General features: G+C 41.1%; 1 protein-coding gene across 2 annotated transcripts in view; it reads left to right on the top strand.

Moving 5' to 3' along the window:
* VPS39 (VPS39, HOPS complex subunit) overlaps positions 1–16,004 on the top strand; it is a 47,668-nt gene that overhangs the window by 4,594 nt on the left and 27,070 nt on the right. The window contains exons 2-8 of one of the 2 annotated variants that reach the window (XM_025389689.1): positions 4,094–4,159; positions 9,942–9,974; positions 10,476–10,540; positions 11,205–11,247; positions 12,098–12,192; positions 13,448–13,546; positions 13,942–14,034. In XM_025389689.1, the coding sequence (XP_025245474.1) occupies positions 4,094–4,159; positions 9,942–9,974; positions 10,476–10,540; positions 11,205–11,247; positions 12,098–12,192; positions 13,448–13,546; positions 13,942–14,034 (494 nt within the window). The remainder of the gene's footprint in view (positions 1–4,093; positions 4,160–9,941; positions 9,975–10,475; positions 10,541–11,204; positions 11,248–12,097; positions 12,193–13,447; positions 13,547–13,941; positions 14,035–16,004) is intronic. The other variant, XM_025389690.1, reaches the window with a different exon arrangement.

Genomic DNA, 16,004 nt, shown 5'->3' with positions numbered 1-16,004 from the left:
GTTAGGCCGTCAGCAGTTTTCCAGGGCTGATACTGCTTTGCTTGTGTGTGCGTTATGTGTTTGCGTAATATGTCTCGCTTTCTGTTGTGTGTTACTGTCTTGAGTCTCAGAAGGGTCTGTCCACCCCATGCTGCACGTGCTCTGCAGGCTTGTCGTTCTCTGTGTTGTGCATGCACAGCTGTGTTAAATAACGTGTCTTAGAGCGTGGAGGACCCAACATGGGACAGGTCCTCTGGCTGATGGCACATTTAATCAATCAGGTTGATTTAAAAGTTTTCAGTGAATTTAATACATCAGAATGATTCCCTTTTATGACCAGTAGAATAGACATTTGATTTTTTTTTTTTTTTTTTTTGAGGTGGAGTTTCACACTTGTCACCTAGGCTGGAGTGCAGTGGCGCAACCTCTGCCTCCTGGGTTCAAGTGATTCTCCTGGCTCAGCCTCCCGAGTACCTGGGATTACAGGTGCTCGCCACCACACCTGGCTAATTTTTTTTTTTTTTTTTTTTGAGACAGGAGTCCTGCCCTGTCACCCAGGCTGGAGTACAGTGGTGCGATCTCAGCTCACTGCAACCTCTCCCTCCGGGGTTGACACGATTCTCTTGCCTCAGTCTCCTGAGTAGCTGGGATTACAGGCACACACACCATGCCCAGCTAATTGTTTTTGTATTTTTAGTAGAGACAGGGTTCCACTATATTGAACTGGTCCTGAACTCCTGACTTCAGGTGATCTGCTGCCTTGGCCTCCCAAAGTGCTGGGATTACAAGCGTGAGCCACCACACCTGGCCTAATTTTTGTATTTTTTACTAGAGTTGGGGTTTCACTATATTGGCCAGGCTGGTGTTAAACTCCTGACCTCCGGTGATTCGCCCACCTCGGCCTCCCAAACTGCTGGGATTACAGGTGTGAGCCACCATGCCCGGCCCCTAGACATTTGATTTTTAAAAATGTTTTGACATGTCTTAGTTTGAGTTCACAAGAAAAAAAAGTAAATTAATCTAAAAATCTATTGGCAACAAACATTTCAATAAAAATGGAAAATAGACTCTTGAATGTCATGTTTAGGAATTTGACTTCATATTTTGGTAGTGTAGCTTCCTAAGATTTTTTAAGCCCCAGTGTGACAGCTTCAGAGATCTGCTCTAAGGTAACTGACAGCAAATGTGAGAGAATGCATGGAGTGAATGAGACCAGTTGAAGCTGTCACAGGGGTCCCTGGAGAGACTCTACAGGAGGAGGCTGTCATGAGGAACCATTAGAGGTAAAATTGATAGACCCTGGCCAACTTGGGAGGAAGCTGAGGCTATTAAAATAGATAAAGAAAAACAGGAACTGGCGGGGACTTGGGGGACAGAGTGGAGAGAGAAGGATGGGGAAGATGGTGAACATTATGTTGGCCTTTTGGTTACAGATTTTTATGCATGAGGGGATTTTTAAAAAATTTCCACTTCATTTTATTTATATCTTAAATATCAGTGGGTGGCCTAAAAATCAACTTTAGTATTGCCAAATTGCCTGATATCATGATATCTATAAATAAAATTCCAAAGATAATATATTTTACAAAGCAAGCATTGCAAAATGAATTCTTTTACTTTTTCATGTTCTGTCCCAGCATAAATCTCCAGCCTTCATTAGAGCTGCTGTTATTTCTGATTTCAACTTAATGTTATTAAGAGCACACAGTGTTACTTTTTGTGACCTGCCTTTCCTTTAAGACCACAAATCAAAAAAAGTAGAATCACTCTGTTTTTCTGGATGCCTAAGAACATCATCCTGGAGAAGTATTACTGATCCTTTAGATAAAGAATGTAGATGCTGACCTGTTTTAATAAATATAACTACTGTGTTTCAGACAACCTTTGGCTGACACCCATTCTTTTGACATGGGTGCCTTAGTAAGTACATCACAGCATGTGGTTGGGAATCAGACAAATTGGGGTTGGGATCCCAACTCTGCTGCTTGCCACATGTGTGACTCTGGAAAAGTTATGTATTCCCTAGGCCTCAACTTCCTCATCTATAAAATGGGGATTGGAAAAAAGGACTTACTTCAAGGGATAGTTGTGAGGATTAGTGAACTAACAGATGTGCTTAGCATTTCCTGGAACACAATACATGTGCAATAAAAGTTATCTATTTGTCCCATTATGCAAGATTTTATTTTGCAGAGATCCAGAATCAACAGAGTTTATGAAAGGAATGAGGGACCTTTATGTTATCAAAAAGCGAAGGAAGTATCTGTACATGCTTACCTTCCTCGAATGACGTAATTTGGGTCTGTCAGGGTAGTTATTTAAACTCTTTCGGAGCCTCTTTTTACCTAGACCAGTGCCTCCCACAACGTGGTCCTTCAACCACCAGCATCAGCATCATCTGGGAAGTCGTTAGAAATGAAAATTCCTGGGCCTACTTTTAGACCTACTGAATCAGAAGCTCTGGGGTAGAGCCTAGCATTCTGTTTTAACAAACTCTCAAATAATTGTGACACACTAAAGTTTAAGAACCACTAGCCTAGACCATCTTTTAAAATGTACAATTTGCCTGGGCACAGTGGCTCACCCCTATAATCCCAACACTTTGGGAAGCTGAAGGGGCATTGCTTGAGGTCAAGAGTTGGAGACCAGATTGGGCAATATTGTGAGCCCTCATCTCTATAAAAATTTTTTAAAAAATAACTGAGCGTGGTTGTGCATGCCTGCAGTTGTTGCCACTCGGGAGGCTGAGGTGGGCATATCACTTGAGCCCAGGAGGCACAGGCTGCAGTGAGCCATGATCACACTCAGGAGGCTGAGGTGGGAGGATCACTTGAGCCAGGGAGGTGGAGGCTGCAGTGAGCCATGATCACGCCACTGCTATCTAGCCTGGGCGACAGTGTGGAACCCTATCTTAAAAAAATAAAAGTTAAAAAAAAGTGTACAATTAAATGGTTTTTAGTACATTCACAGAGTTGTGCAACTATCACCACAATTAATTTTAGAACATATTCATCACTTTCAGAAGAAACTCGGTACCCATTAGTATTTACTTTCCATTTTCCCCCAAGCCCACCAACCCTGGGCAACCACTAATCTTTCTACCTCTGTGGATTTGCCTACTCTGGACATTTGATATAAATGGAATCACGTGGCCTTTTGTGGTCTGGCTTCCTTCAGTAAGCATCATGTTTTCAGGTGCATCTATGTTGCAGCATCTATCCATACTTCCTTTCTTTTCATTGTTAGCTAATATTCCATTATATAGACATGCCACATTTTGTTTATTCATTCATCAGTTGGTGGACATTTGGTTTGTTTCCATCTTTTAGCTATTACAAATAATACTGCTGTGAACATTTGTGTACAAGTTTTTGTGTAGAATATGTTTTCATTTCTGTTGGGTGTGTACCCAGGAGTGGAATTGCTGGTTCCCAGGGTAGCTATGTTTAGCCTTTTGAGGAACTGCGAGACTTTTCCAAAGTGGCTGTCCCATTTTACATTCCTGCCAGCAGTGTATGAGGGTTCTAATGTCTTTATATTCTCATCAACACTTGTTATTAAACATTTTCTACTAGACTATCTTTTGAGATAATGAATTCTGTAAGCCTATTACGCTATATCATTTATTTTCCTGAAAGTAAAAGCATTTAAAGGATGCCTCTTAGCTATTATTTCTGAGGTTGGATACCTGGTTTCACATTTGTACTTCCATTTTGTGATTTTATAAACTTTCATCATATTCTTTTTAGCTGAATTAAAAAATATAGATCTAAAGATATATATCTTAATATAAGTATATATAAAATAAAAAATAAAAATCAATCATTTAATCTTAAACATACAAAGCCCTTCTGTCTTTTTTATTAGTTTAATATTAATTGAGCCAGTGACATTTTTATCCTCTGATATGTCTAGCCTAGTAATTATTCAATAAATGTATTTTTAATTGGTTGATTCTCAAACAGGAGTATAAACATTCCTTAGCTTTGCAAAACACCTGCTATCAAAAGCAACTCATTTTCTTGACACATTGATTTCTGGTTACAAGCCCCAGCTAAAGAAATAGGGTTATACTCAAGCTGACTGACCTTTCTCAAAGCTGTTTTTTTTCCAGAGGAATGGCTTCTTGTGGGAACCAAACAAGGACATCTTCTTCTCTATAGGATTCGGAAGGACGTTGGTAAGTGCGTATTGCTCATGAAAAATAATAATAATAATAATGTTTTAATAGTCAGCTAGTATACAATGGTGAAATCACTTATTCCTGGACCATTGAAAGAGAGTGAAGGTTAGAGGGAGCACGGTGGGAAAATGGGGAGAAGACTTGAGAATGCCTAGGGCTTTTCTCCTTCAAACTGTATTGCCCTGCCTACATCTGGGAGGTGAGGATGAGTTGCTGGTTTACTTATTACTGAATTACTTATTACCGGTAGTGAGTCTCTAAGAAAAGAGGAGGTGGTGGTTTTCCTCCTCTTTTCTTAGAGACTCACTACCAGTAATAAGAAATACTATTAATGGGAATAAGACTCCTGTATATATGGTGTGGTGGTAGGAAAAAAAATTAGGAAACATTGGTTTAAAATATCTTGTTAGCTTATGAGGGGTAGACCAGGAAGAGAGGACCAGGGTTTGTGTTCATGTGCACTTCCCCCAGCTGCGTGACTGTGAGCAGGTTCTTTCCAACATCGGTTTTCTATAAACTCTCTGTCTCACGAAGTTCTTGGGGCAGATGCAATAATAGGCTTGAAGAAACTGTGAAAACTAAAGTTCTAATCAAATGTGACTGTCAGTAACGTAGAGTAATAACTAAAGTATTTGAAATGTATTCTGTTAAAGAGTGTTTTTTAATTGGGGCAGAAAGTACCTCACTGCCCTTCCCTGTTTTCATTTTTGTGCTCTCTTTATGGAGAATAGATGTGTTTAGGTATTATGCCCTGAAGCCACTCTACAGAAATCTGCAGTTAATTTCATACCTTTCAATCTACTATATATTTCTCTGATAAATAGCTTAAGAGACAGCTTAAGATAAATAGAGCTCTCTTTTGGAACCTGGAGCAAGGGTAACATTGGGGGAAAAAGCACCTTACCAGTGCACCCGGCAAAGAGGAAGATATCCTGGTCAGTTTCTGCAGCAGGGTAAGAAAATAAACCAGAGAACAAAATAGAGAATTTATTTCATTTCCAAGTTTTTCAACTGTCCTCTAAATCAGGGGTCAGCAAACTTGTTCTGAAAAGGTCCAAAGAATAAATATTTTAGGCTTTGCAGTGTTGTAAGTACTTAACTCTGCCATTGTAACATGAAAGCAGCTGTAAGCAATATATAATGAATAGGTGTGGTTATGTTCCAATAAAACTTTATTTACAAAAACATGCAAAGGCCTCAATTTGGCCCTTGGGCAGTACATTGTTGATCTTTGTTTTAATGTTTCAAATTTTTAATTCTTGGCCAGGCGAAGTGGCTCATGCCTATAATCTGAGCACTTTGGGAGACTGAAGTAGGAGGAATGATTGAGGCCAAGAGTTCGAGACCAGCCTGGGCAACATAGCGACACCCTCTCTACTAAAAATTAGCTGGCTGTGGTGGCACGTGCTTATAATTCCAGCTGCTCTGGAGGCTAAGCTGAGAGGATCGCTTGAGCCCAGGAGGTTGAGGCTGCAGTGAGCTGTGATCACACCATTGCTCTCCAGCCTTAGCAACAGATCTTGTCTCGAAAAAAATTTTTTTTTTTAGTTCTCAGAGCCAAAATATTTGCATTCTGTGATATTTGCCTGGTCTATAATTTTAAAATTAAGCTCACATTTTAATTTTAAAGCTAAAAATGCTTATCTTATTCAGCATTCAACAACTGTTTTTTGACTCTCTACTTTCAGATGTAAGTGGTGATCAGAAATTGAAAACAAGACTTTACAAATGAAGTCTTTCAACACAGTATAGACCTAAACTGGTAATATGAGCGTTAATCTGGCTTGGAACCTTGGTGGCGACTATTCCTTGCTCTGTGATCATTTTATCATGTCAACTTTGACAAATTAGTTAATGTTCCTGGGCCTCAGTTTCTCCATAGGTAGCTTAAATATAGACAATTAGGAAATCAAACTCTGATTTGAAACTTTTTCTTCAAGAAATGTCATTTTTCCCTGTACTCTTGGTGAACAGTGTAGTTCTGGCCCAGCTCTGGCCTGGTGTGGGCCAGAAATAGACCTGGGCCTGTGTAAATTAGTTCTAGGGTTAGTTTGGTTTCTAGATTTGAGATATTTCAAGCCTAAATAGATCTATGGGTAGACTGTCTTTCTGAGGAAAGGGAGGGGATAATAGGGTTAAGAAAAGACTAGGGCTAGGGATCGTGGGCTCTGATCTGATCTGAGTCATTTCCCTGGAGCTCAGTTGAGCCAGTGACATTTTTATCCTCTGATATGTCTAGCCTAGTAATTATTCAATAAATGTGTTTTGAATTGGTTAATTCTCAAACATGAATATAAACATTTCTCAACAGACATCTCTAGGCTTCATTTTACTCCTTTATTTTTTGAGACAGGGTCTTGCTCTGTTGCCTAGGCTGGAGTGTAGTGGCGCTATCCTGGCTCACTAGCCTCAACCTCCTGGGTTCAAACCATCCTCCCACCTCAGCCTCCCAGGTAGCTGGGACCACAGGCACACACCAACATGTCCAACCCATTTTTGTATCTTTTGTAGAGATGGGGTTTCGCCAGATTGCCCAGGCTGGACTTGAATTCCTGGGCTCAAGTAATCTGCCCACCTCAGCCTCCCAAAGTTCTGGGACTACAGATGCGTGCCACAATGCCCAGCTAATTTTTATATTTTTTTAGAGACAGGGTTTCACCATCTTGGCCAGGCTAGTCTGGAATTCCTGACCTCAAGTGATCCGCCCACCTCAGCCTCCCAAAGTGCTGGGATTACAGGCGTGAACCACTGTGCCCAGCCCAGTCTACTCTTATATTGAACTGAGAGGGGTTAGATTAGTTCATGTCTGAGGCCTTTACAACTCTAGGTTTATTTCAGTCGTGCTGAGCAGCGTTCTCAAAGTGTGGTCTCTAGACCCCTGGGGATCCCCAAGATCCTTTCAGAGGACCTACAAGGACAAAACCAAGTTTGCAAAAACACTGAAACATTTCATTTTTTTTTCCCCACTGTATTGACATTTACAATGATGATGCAAAAGGAATGGTGATTAAAACTGGTGGGCACCTGAACACAAATCAGAACAGTAGCACCTAACTTCAAATAGAGACTTGAAAAAAACAAGAAAAAAAAAGTGGTACCAAGCTGTACTAATAGTCATTGTGTAATTCTCACCATGTGCTCACCGTGGGTTTTTGTTTGTGTTTGTTTGAGATGGGCTCACTCTGTCACTCAGACTAGAGTGCAGTGGCACAATCGTGACTCACTGCAACCTGTAACTCCTAGGCTCAGGCGATCCTCCTGCCTCAGCCTCTCAAGCAGCTAGGACCACCAGCACACACCAGCATGCCCAGATAGGTTTTACTCCTCATAAAGGTGAGGTGTCTCTTGTTGCCCAGGGTGGCCTCAAACTCCTTGCCTCAAGTGATGGGTTGTTGTTGTTTTTTCTTTTTTTTTTTTTTTTTGAGACGAAATTTCACTCTTGTCACCTAAGCTGGAATGCAATGGCGCAATCTCGGCTCACTGCCACCTCCCCCTCCCAGGTTCAAGCAATTCTCGTGCCTCAGCCTCCTGAGTAACTGGAATTACAGGCGCTCACCACCACACATGGCTAATTTTTGTATTTTTATTAGAGACAGTATTTCTCCATGTTGGCCAGGCTGTTCTTGAACTCCTGACCTCAGGTGACCTACCTGTCTCGGCCTCCCAAAGTGCGGGGATTATAGACATGAGCCATCACGCCCGGCCAGTTGTGTGTGTGTGTGTGTGTGTGTGAGAAAGCTAGTTTCACTTAAGAATGTTCTTGGTTAGGCAGTAAAAGTTGTTATTTTTATTGTATTTTGACTTTTGGCAACACATCTTTTTAGTAATCTCTTGTGATATAATGAGAAGTACACATACAGTACTTCTGCTGTGTGCTAAGGTGTGAAGTCCGATGGCTGTCTTGAGGGAAAAATGCTTGTGTGATTGAGTTATGAGCTAAACTGGCTGCTTTTTTCATGGAGTATTGTTTTTGTTTGAAAGAGTGACAGGTTGTGGTTTTTTCAGACCATTTGGATATTTGGAAGGTTTGTTTTGTTTTGTTTTGTTTTGTTTTTAATGAGCAAAGGGAATCTGTTACTTTAAGGTAAAGGAACTGGCAGTATTTGTTGTGAACAATAAAGTTAGAGCTTTCAAGAAAAAAAATAGAATTGTGGAAAACTTGTGTTCACCCCACTGAGTGTGACAGCTTCTCCATAATTAAAGATTTTTTCTGATGAGATTGGGGGTGATAATAATGAATGTCATTTTTTAACATCCTATAATGAAATGTAGGTCTGGATTGGAAAATCTGCATAACTCAGTAAACCAACATTTTCCAGATGACGAATGCATGAAGTTTTAAAATCATGTGTGAGTAAAAGATACATTCAAAGTGTAAGGTAGACCAATGTTTTTTGACGTGACAGAAAATGAAAAGTTCATTGACAAGTATGAGATTTCACTTTACGAGAAATTACATTTGTTAAGTGTTGGTATAGTGTCAAAGAACAATCTGAAAAATCTATTAAAGTACTTTTCCCTTTTCAACTGTATATCTACATGAGGACAGATTTTTTGTCATATACTTCAATCAAAACAAATTAAATTATCAAAACAGATTAAATGCAGAAGCAGATGTGGGTTCTTATGGGGTTATTGTTATTTTTAAATACATACATGTTTTTAAATGTATTTAAATTTCTAATGTAAATATTCATGTATATAATCCCCAAAAGAGTTCTTTGAAGTCCTCAGTAATTTTTAAGATTATCAAGATTTGGAGAAAAAAAAGTTTAAGAATCTCTGCCTTAGAAAATTCTATTTGTAAAGAGAATTATAGGCCTGGAGCAGTGGCTCATACCTGTAATCCCAGCACTTTGGGAGGCCGAGGTGGGTGGATCACCTGAGGTCAAGAGTTCAAGACCAGCCTGGCCAACATGGTGAAACCCTGTCTCTACTAAAAATATAAAAATGAGCTGGGCGTGGTGGCACATGCCTATAATCCCAGCTGCTCCAGAGGCTAAGGGCACAAGAATTGCTTGAACCCAGGAGGTGGAAGTTGCAGTAAGCTGAGATCGCACCACTGCACTCTGGTCTGGGCAACAGAATGATACTCTGTCTCAAAAAAAAAAAAAAAAGGAGAATTATTAAGTGCAATAATAAGGCGCTTTGAAGTGTAGGAAGTGTCTGAATTGTTTTTTTTCCTCATGAAATGTAACAGCAGAATACCAGGGCACACTCCCTGCAACTTTAGGGCCCTTTCTTCATCCCCTCTACTGAGGGACACATGGAAGAAGTGAGACCAGCTTTGGTGACATGAGTTCTTATGGCTGCCCCAAAGAGTCTTCCTGATTCCCAGAGGGCAAGGGCAGAGCTAGCTGTGGGGAACAATTCAGGTCAGCAGTACGAGCATCCTGTCCATGAACTAGAAGGCAGGTAGCAGGGCGTGGGCTCAGGGCACAGGCTTTAGAGTCAGCCTGGGTTTGCTTGTAGGCTCCCTCACTGGCTGTTACCTAACTGCTTTACCCCTCAGGGCCCTCAGATATGAGCTTAGAATAATAATACCTACTTCTTGGGAGCTGTGAGTTTACAGAAAAAAAAAAGTATAAATTTTTAAACCCAGAACCCAGTATGTAGTTATTGCTTAATGATAGCTGCTCTGATGATGATGATGATGATGATACTTACTCTCTTTTTGACTCATTGGTGACTTCTGAGGCTGAATATTTTTGTCATCCCCAGCAAGGCTGAATTCACATGTTTTTATGGTATATAACTTTCTTCCCCTTTTTTGTAACAGTGCCAGCAGCTGTAGCATCACCTGAAAGTGGCAGTAAGTGTAGACGCATTGAATTGCCTTAGCTCTGGAGATGGGTTTGAGTGTTTGCTCTGTCTCCATGACACAGGACTTAGAGTAGCTGCTGGAAATTAGTTGGTCTAGATCTGAGGATGCTTTGGGCTGGGTTTCATGGCTTGGGCTCTTATATTTGACTGTTACTTTTTACACTCTTCCTTGTGGAACACTTTGCCAAGGTACTGATTTTGCAAGATAAGATCTTCAGACTCACAAGTACCTTGCAGCTTCAGTAAACTTTGTGTGATCCTTTCTGCTGATGCTGAGTGAAGGTGCATGAAACGCTCTGCTCTAAAATTGGAGTTGAAAGCATCTTACAGTGCTCGTAAGACAGCTGGCTATTTAGATCTCTGATTTTTAGTCTTTCAGGAACTTCTAAAGATTTATGTAGGAGAGCAGTATGGAACAGTATTTTTCTAGTAGTGGTTTTTATATGTATCCCTGTATTTGGAACTTCCAATGTTTATTTCTTTTCCATAGGTTGCAACAGATTTGAAGTGACACTAGAGAAATCCAATAAGAACTTCTCCAAAAAAATTCAGCAGGTAAGCAGTGATGGCAGTCCTTACAAGAATATTTGACTTATATGAGACCCTGTCAGACTAGAATTTTGGTAATGTTATTTATGTATTTATGTATGTATGTTTTGTTTGTTTGTTTGTTTTTTGAGGCGGAGTCTCGCTCTGTCACGCAGGCTGGAGTGCAGTGGCGTGATCTTGGCTCATTGCAAGCTCTGTCTCCTGGGTTCACGCCATTCTCCTGCCTCAGCCTCCCGAGTAGCTGGGACTACAGGCGCCCGCCACCACACCCAGCCAATTTTTTTTATTTTTAGTAGAGACGGGGTTTCACCCTGTTAGCCAGGATGGTCTTGATCTCTTGACCTCGTGATCCACCCGCCTCGGCCTCCCAAAGTGCTGGGATTACAGGCGTGAGCCACCACGCCCGGCCGGTAATGTTATTTATTAACTCCGAATCCTCTTCTCTTTGACCTTCCATTTATCCAGGGGTCTCTGCCCATATATCATGTGCCTGAGATCCTCTCTCACAAGCAGAAATGATAATCACAGAAATTATAATGCCCAGAAAAATAAGTGAGAGCCCTGTAACTGGATAGGCTCCGTGGTCCCTTTTTAATACTGTTATTGAATGAACATTTGCTAAACCTTGTCAGAAATGTTTAATTGAGCCTCATGATTTGCTGTTTTCCAGATCCATGTGGTTTCCCAGTTTAAGATTCTGGTCAGCTTGTTAGGTAAGAAAAGGAGTTGCATTTGTATCCTGTGTTTAAAAAGAAAAGAGATAACTAATTAACCCTTTCATGGTTAATTTGATAGTGGTTACTTAACAATGAACAGACGTGTTCCAAACCTGGTATAACAGGGTACATGGGTAATAAAGGCAGCAGCATCCTCCATAAACTCGAACTCTGCTCTCCAAGGAGTCTCACTTTATTCATTCATTCATTCATTGATCAAATATTTAGCCTATTCTATGCAAAGTCTGGACTAGACATTGGAGATACCAAGTTCAGTGAGACATCGTTGCTATCTTTGAGATTTACGTTCTGATTACAAAGACTAAATGACAGGAAGTAATCACGATACAATGTGGTAAGTTACAGTGGCATGATCTCAGCTCACAGCAGCCTCTGCCTCCTGGGTTCAAGCAATTCTCGTGCTTCAGCCTCCCGAGTAGCTGGGATTACAGGCACCCACCACCATGCCCAGCTAATTTTTGTATTTTTAGTAGAGACAGGGTTTCACCATGTTACCCAGACTGGTCTCAAACTCCTGACCTCAAGTGATCTGCCTGTCTCGGCCTCCCAAAGTGCTGGGATGACAGGCATGAGCCACTGTGCCTGGCCAAGCTCAAATGTTTAAGGAAGAAAATATCCAAGTTTAGAAGACCAGGTGACCTCTTAAATGTTTTGTGCTGGTTATAGGTGAGAATGAGTCATCTTAGTGAAACTGAAGGTACATCTTCAGCCAACATCTGCCATTTGCTTCTTCTAGATGTTAACACAGTTACTTTTTTTGCCTCGATAGTGGCTATACTAGAGAATTATTATCATTGATTCTGATGTTATACCTCCTCCCAAACAGAAAATAACATTTATGTCCATGACCTATTGACATTTCAACAAATCACTACGGTTTCAAAGGCAAAGGGAGCATCACTGTTTACGTGTGACCTCCAGGTAAGTTTACCCGAGATAAAATTTAGCTTTATGCTTTAATCAATACAATCTTTCCTACATCATTCCTACCATTAGATGGGAAGAATGACATTGATGATCCATACCCAACGGAGAGTCCAAAGATAATTTTTATTTTTTTTCCTGAGATAGAGTCTTGTTCTGTTGCCCAGGCTAGAGTGTAGTGGCATGATCTCAGCTCACTGCAACCCCTACCTCTTGGGCTCAAGTGATTCTCTTGCCTCAGCGTCCTCTGTAGCTGGGACTACAGGCATGCACCACCATGTCCAGCTATTTTTTGTATTTTTTAAATTAGAGATGGGGTTTCACCATGTTGGCCAGGCTGGTCTCGAACTCCTGACCTCAGGTGATCGGCCTGCCTTGGCCTCCCAAAGTGCTGGGATTACAGGTGTGAGCCACCGCGTCTGGCCCAAAGAGAATATTTAATTGTGTCAGAGAAATTTCTCTATTGGTGCGTAGCGTGAAGTTGAAGCGTTTGCATTTCCTGTGTGTAGGTTAATGAGAATCTAGTGCTATTGGCAAGAGACAACTAACCACGGACAAAAAGCTTGTCCTGGACAAGCCATTATTGGGAAAGCAAGACTGTAACAATATCATGAAGATAATTATAAGACATTAAATGGACTCTTGTTCTAAACAGATCACTGAGGTCTTTGTCATTAGGGACTTTTCATTGTTCGGAAAAGACATCTCTCTTTATTTTTGCCAATTTATCATTTTTGCATTCTTCAGAATCTGCCTCACCCCTCTACTCAACTTACCATTTTTTAGCATTTATGTTCTACAATGACACTGCATCGTTTTATGCCTAGGAATATTCTTTTCCTTGCTCTTTAAAGGCTTAAAAGTGGGCTTGATGTCACTAGCACATGGTCACGCCTGACCCAGCATGCGTTGATGGCCAGGAGCAAGAAACATTTAAGAGAAAAAAAGGGGGGAGGAGTTATATAGGGGAAGGACTGCCCCAGGATTTTCTTCTCTGAATTGTGAATGTCCATGTGATTTGCTGGTGCTGTGGTCTTTGGCTGGCAGCCCTTCCGGAGGAAGTGTTCCTCAGTCACTTGTTTCTTAGTGCATCTTAGAGAATGGTGTTCTGCTCAGCTTTCCTGGCAGGATGACTGTGTCACAGGGAATTTTCAGACTAGTAGCCATTTCAAGGTAGACAGTCTCTAATTTAGTCATCACTCAGTTAGGGAGAGTCATTGTATTCTCATTTGCTCTGCGTGTCTCCTCCCAGCACACAGAGACCGGTGAGGAGGTGTTACGGATGTGTGTGGCAGTAAAAAAGAAGCTGCAGCTCTATTTCTGGAAGGACAGGGAATTTCATGAATTGCAGGTGAGTCCTCTGTTCCTTGGCCCATGGGTTGAGTAGGAACTGCTGCACTAGCTCAGTTCTAATGAAGTTCAGGATTCCAGTCTTGTCGTTCTACACAGATGAATACTCTGGTATGAAGTGCATGAGAGCTTGTTGATGCTTACTTGTAATATGATTCTACAGTGTTTCTACAGATCGGTTTATTTCAAAGTGGGTTTTCACCGTTTCCAAATGTACTTTGTCCAGTTCGTGGACTTGTATTTTTGTTAAGGGTAGTTTCCCGGCCTTGTGCCCATAGAATTGTGCCTGGTGAGGGCGAGGGTTGTTTTGCAGTATGGAGGTTGCAGAATAACAGGAAAATCATGATTTTTTAAAAAAATATTTATTTCATTCAGATCCTTGCTCTCTTTTTTCAGGGGGACTTTAGTGTACCAGATGTGCCCAAGTCCATGGCGTGGTGTGAAAATTCTATCTGTGTGGGTTTCAAGAGAGACTACTACCTAATACGGGTAAAACCTTATTATTTTGCAAATATCATTAGTTTGTCTTGGGAAAGATGATTATGTGCTCCGAACTCCAGGTCAAGAGACCACTTTAAGTAGAGCTTTTGGCATAACAGGATTTGTTATTTGTATGTGTAGTTATCATTCATGCTCAGCACTTTTCACAAATAAGATGTCTTATTCAGGACTATTGGGACAAATGATGAAGGCTGTTTACCTCTGTCCAGTGGATCATCATGGACTGCTGTCCTAAGGCTTCGGTGCTCAGGAATTATAAACTAATTTTAGTATAAACTTAAGTATTTTTAAGACTTTGAGTTTCATCTCCTGCCCTCCTATCTTTTTGTATATTTGTATTAAAAGTGATTTTCAAATTTCAAAAGCCACAAGTGTTTATTACAGAAAATATAGATAAGGAGATAAAGGAAGTACAAATCAACCATAGTCCCCCCACTCAGAAATAGTCACTGCCAACTTTTTGGTATATGAGCTTCCATCCTATTTGTAAAAATACCACGTTATACAATTGTTTTATAACCTGTGTTTTCTCTTAACATAAGTTGTAAATATCCATGATGTTGTTTTTCTCCAATATGCATACTATATGTAGAAAAGATTGATACACTGTTCGTTTCATTGAATAACCTAAATCTCTTAGCTTCACACCCCTTTCGTAGTTCAGACATGGCAATTCTAGAAACTTTTCTCTCTGTCTTCCACTGGGTGAGCTCTTCATTGTTTTTTGTTTGTTTGTTTGTTTGTTTGTTTTAGACAGGGTTTCCCTGTGTCACCAGGCTAGAGTGCAGTGGCAGGATCTTGGCTCACTGCAACCTCTGCCTCCTGGGCTCAAGCAATCCTCCCACCTCAGCCTCCCAGGTAGCTGGAATCACACACGCCTACCACCGTGCCCAGCTAATTTTTGTATTTTTTGTAGAGATGGGGTCGCAATATGTTGCATAGGCTGGTCTTAAACTCCTGGGCTGAAGCAGCCCTCCTGCCTCAGCCTTCCAAAGTGCTGGGATTACAGCCACCATGCCTGGCCCCATTGTTACTTTGTTAATATATTTGTGCCATCTTTGTATCATTTGAATATCCTAATTTTATCAGCATCAGAGTTGCACACTCCAGGAGGAGTCACTGCTGTGCAACTGACTAAATAGCAATTAGGTCTATAGATGGTGAGAGAGCTCACAAGGAGTAAGGGAACTCAGCAAAAGCTGGAGTTAAGGCTCTCAGTTCTCTGACTACCTTGGATGCTGACATCACCTGCAGGGTGGGAAATCTTGCCTTAGGACCAGGTTATTCAGAAATTACTTATTTACATACAGTAAAATGTATTCTTTTTGGTGTACAGTTCTGTGTTTTGACAAATGCTTAGATTTATGTGACTAATGCCACACTCAAGATTCACAACACTACCATCACCCCCCAACATTCCCTCATATTGCCCCTTTGAAGTCACCTCCTTCTGTTCTCAGACCTGTGGTAACCACTCATCTGCTCTTCATCTCCTATAGCTTTGCCTTTTCCAGAACGTCATATGAATTGAATCACACAGTATGTCACCTTTTGAGTCTGGCTTCTTTCCCTTAGCAGAATGCATTGGAGATTCATCCATGTCGTTGTGCGTGTTAATAGTTTATTCTTTTTCATAGCTGAGTAGTAGTCTATGGCATGGATGTTTGTTTATCCATTCATCAGTTGATGGACAAAGTTGTTTTCCACTGGCGCAGTGGCTCACGTCTGTAATCCCAGCACTTTGGGAGGCCAAGACGGGCGGATCACGAGGTCAGGAGATCGAGACCATTCTGGCTAACATGGTGGAACCCCATCTCTACTAAAAATACAAAAAAAAAATAGCCTGGTGTGGTGGTGGGCGCCTATAGTTCCAGCTACTTGGGAGGCTGAGGCAGGAGAATTGCTTGAACCCAGGAGGCGGAGGTTGCAGTGAGCCGAGATCGCGCCACTGCACTCCA

The sequence above is a fragment of the Theropithecus gelada genome, chromosome 7a, assembly GCF_003255815.1.
Source record: "Theropithecus gelada isolate Dixy chromosome 7a, Tgel_1.0, whole genome shotgun sequence".
NCBI lineage: Eukaryota > Metazoa > Chordata > Mammalia > Primates > Cercopithecidae > Theropithecus > Theropithecus gelada.
This window is presented reverse-complemented; position numbering and strand designations above follow the sequence as displayed.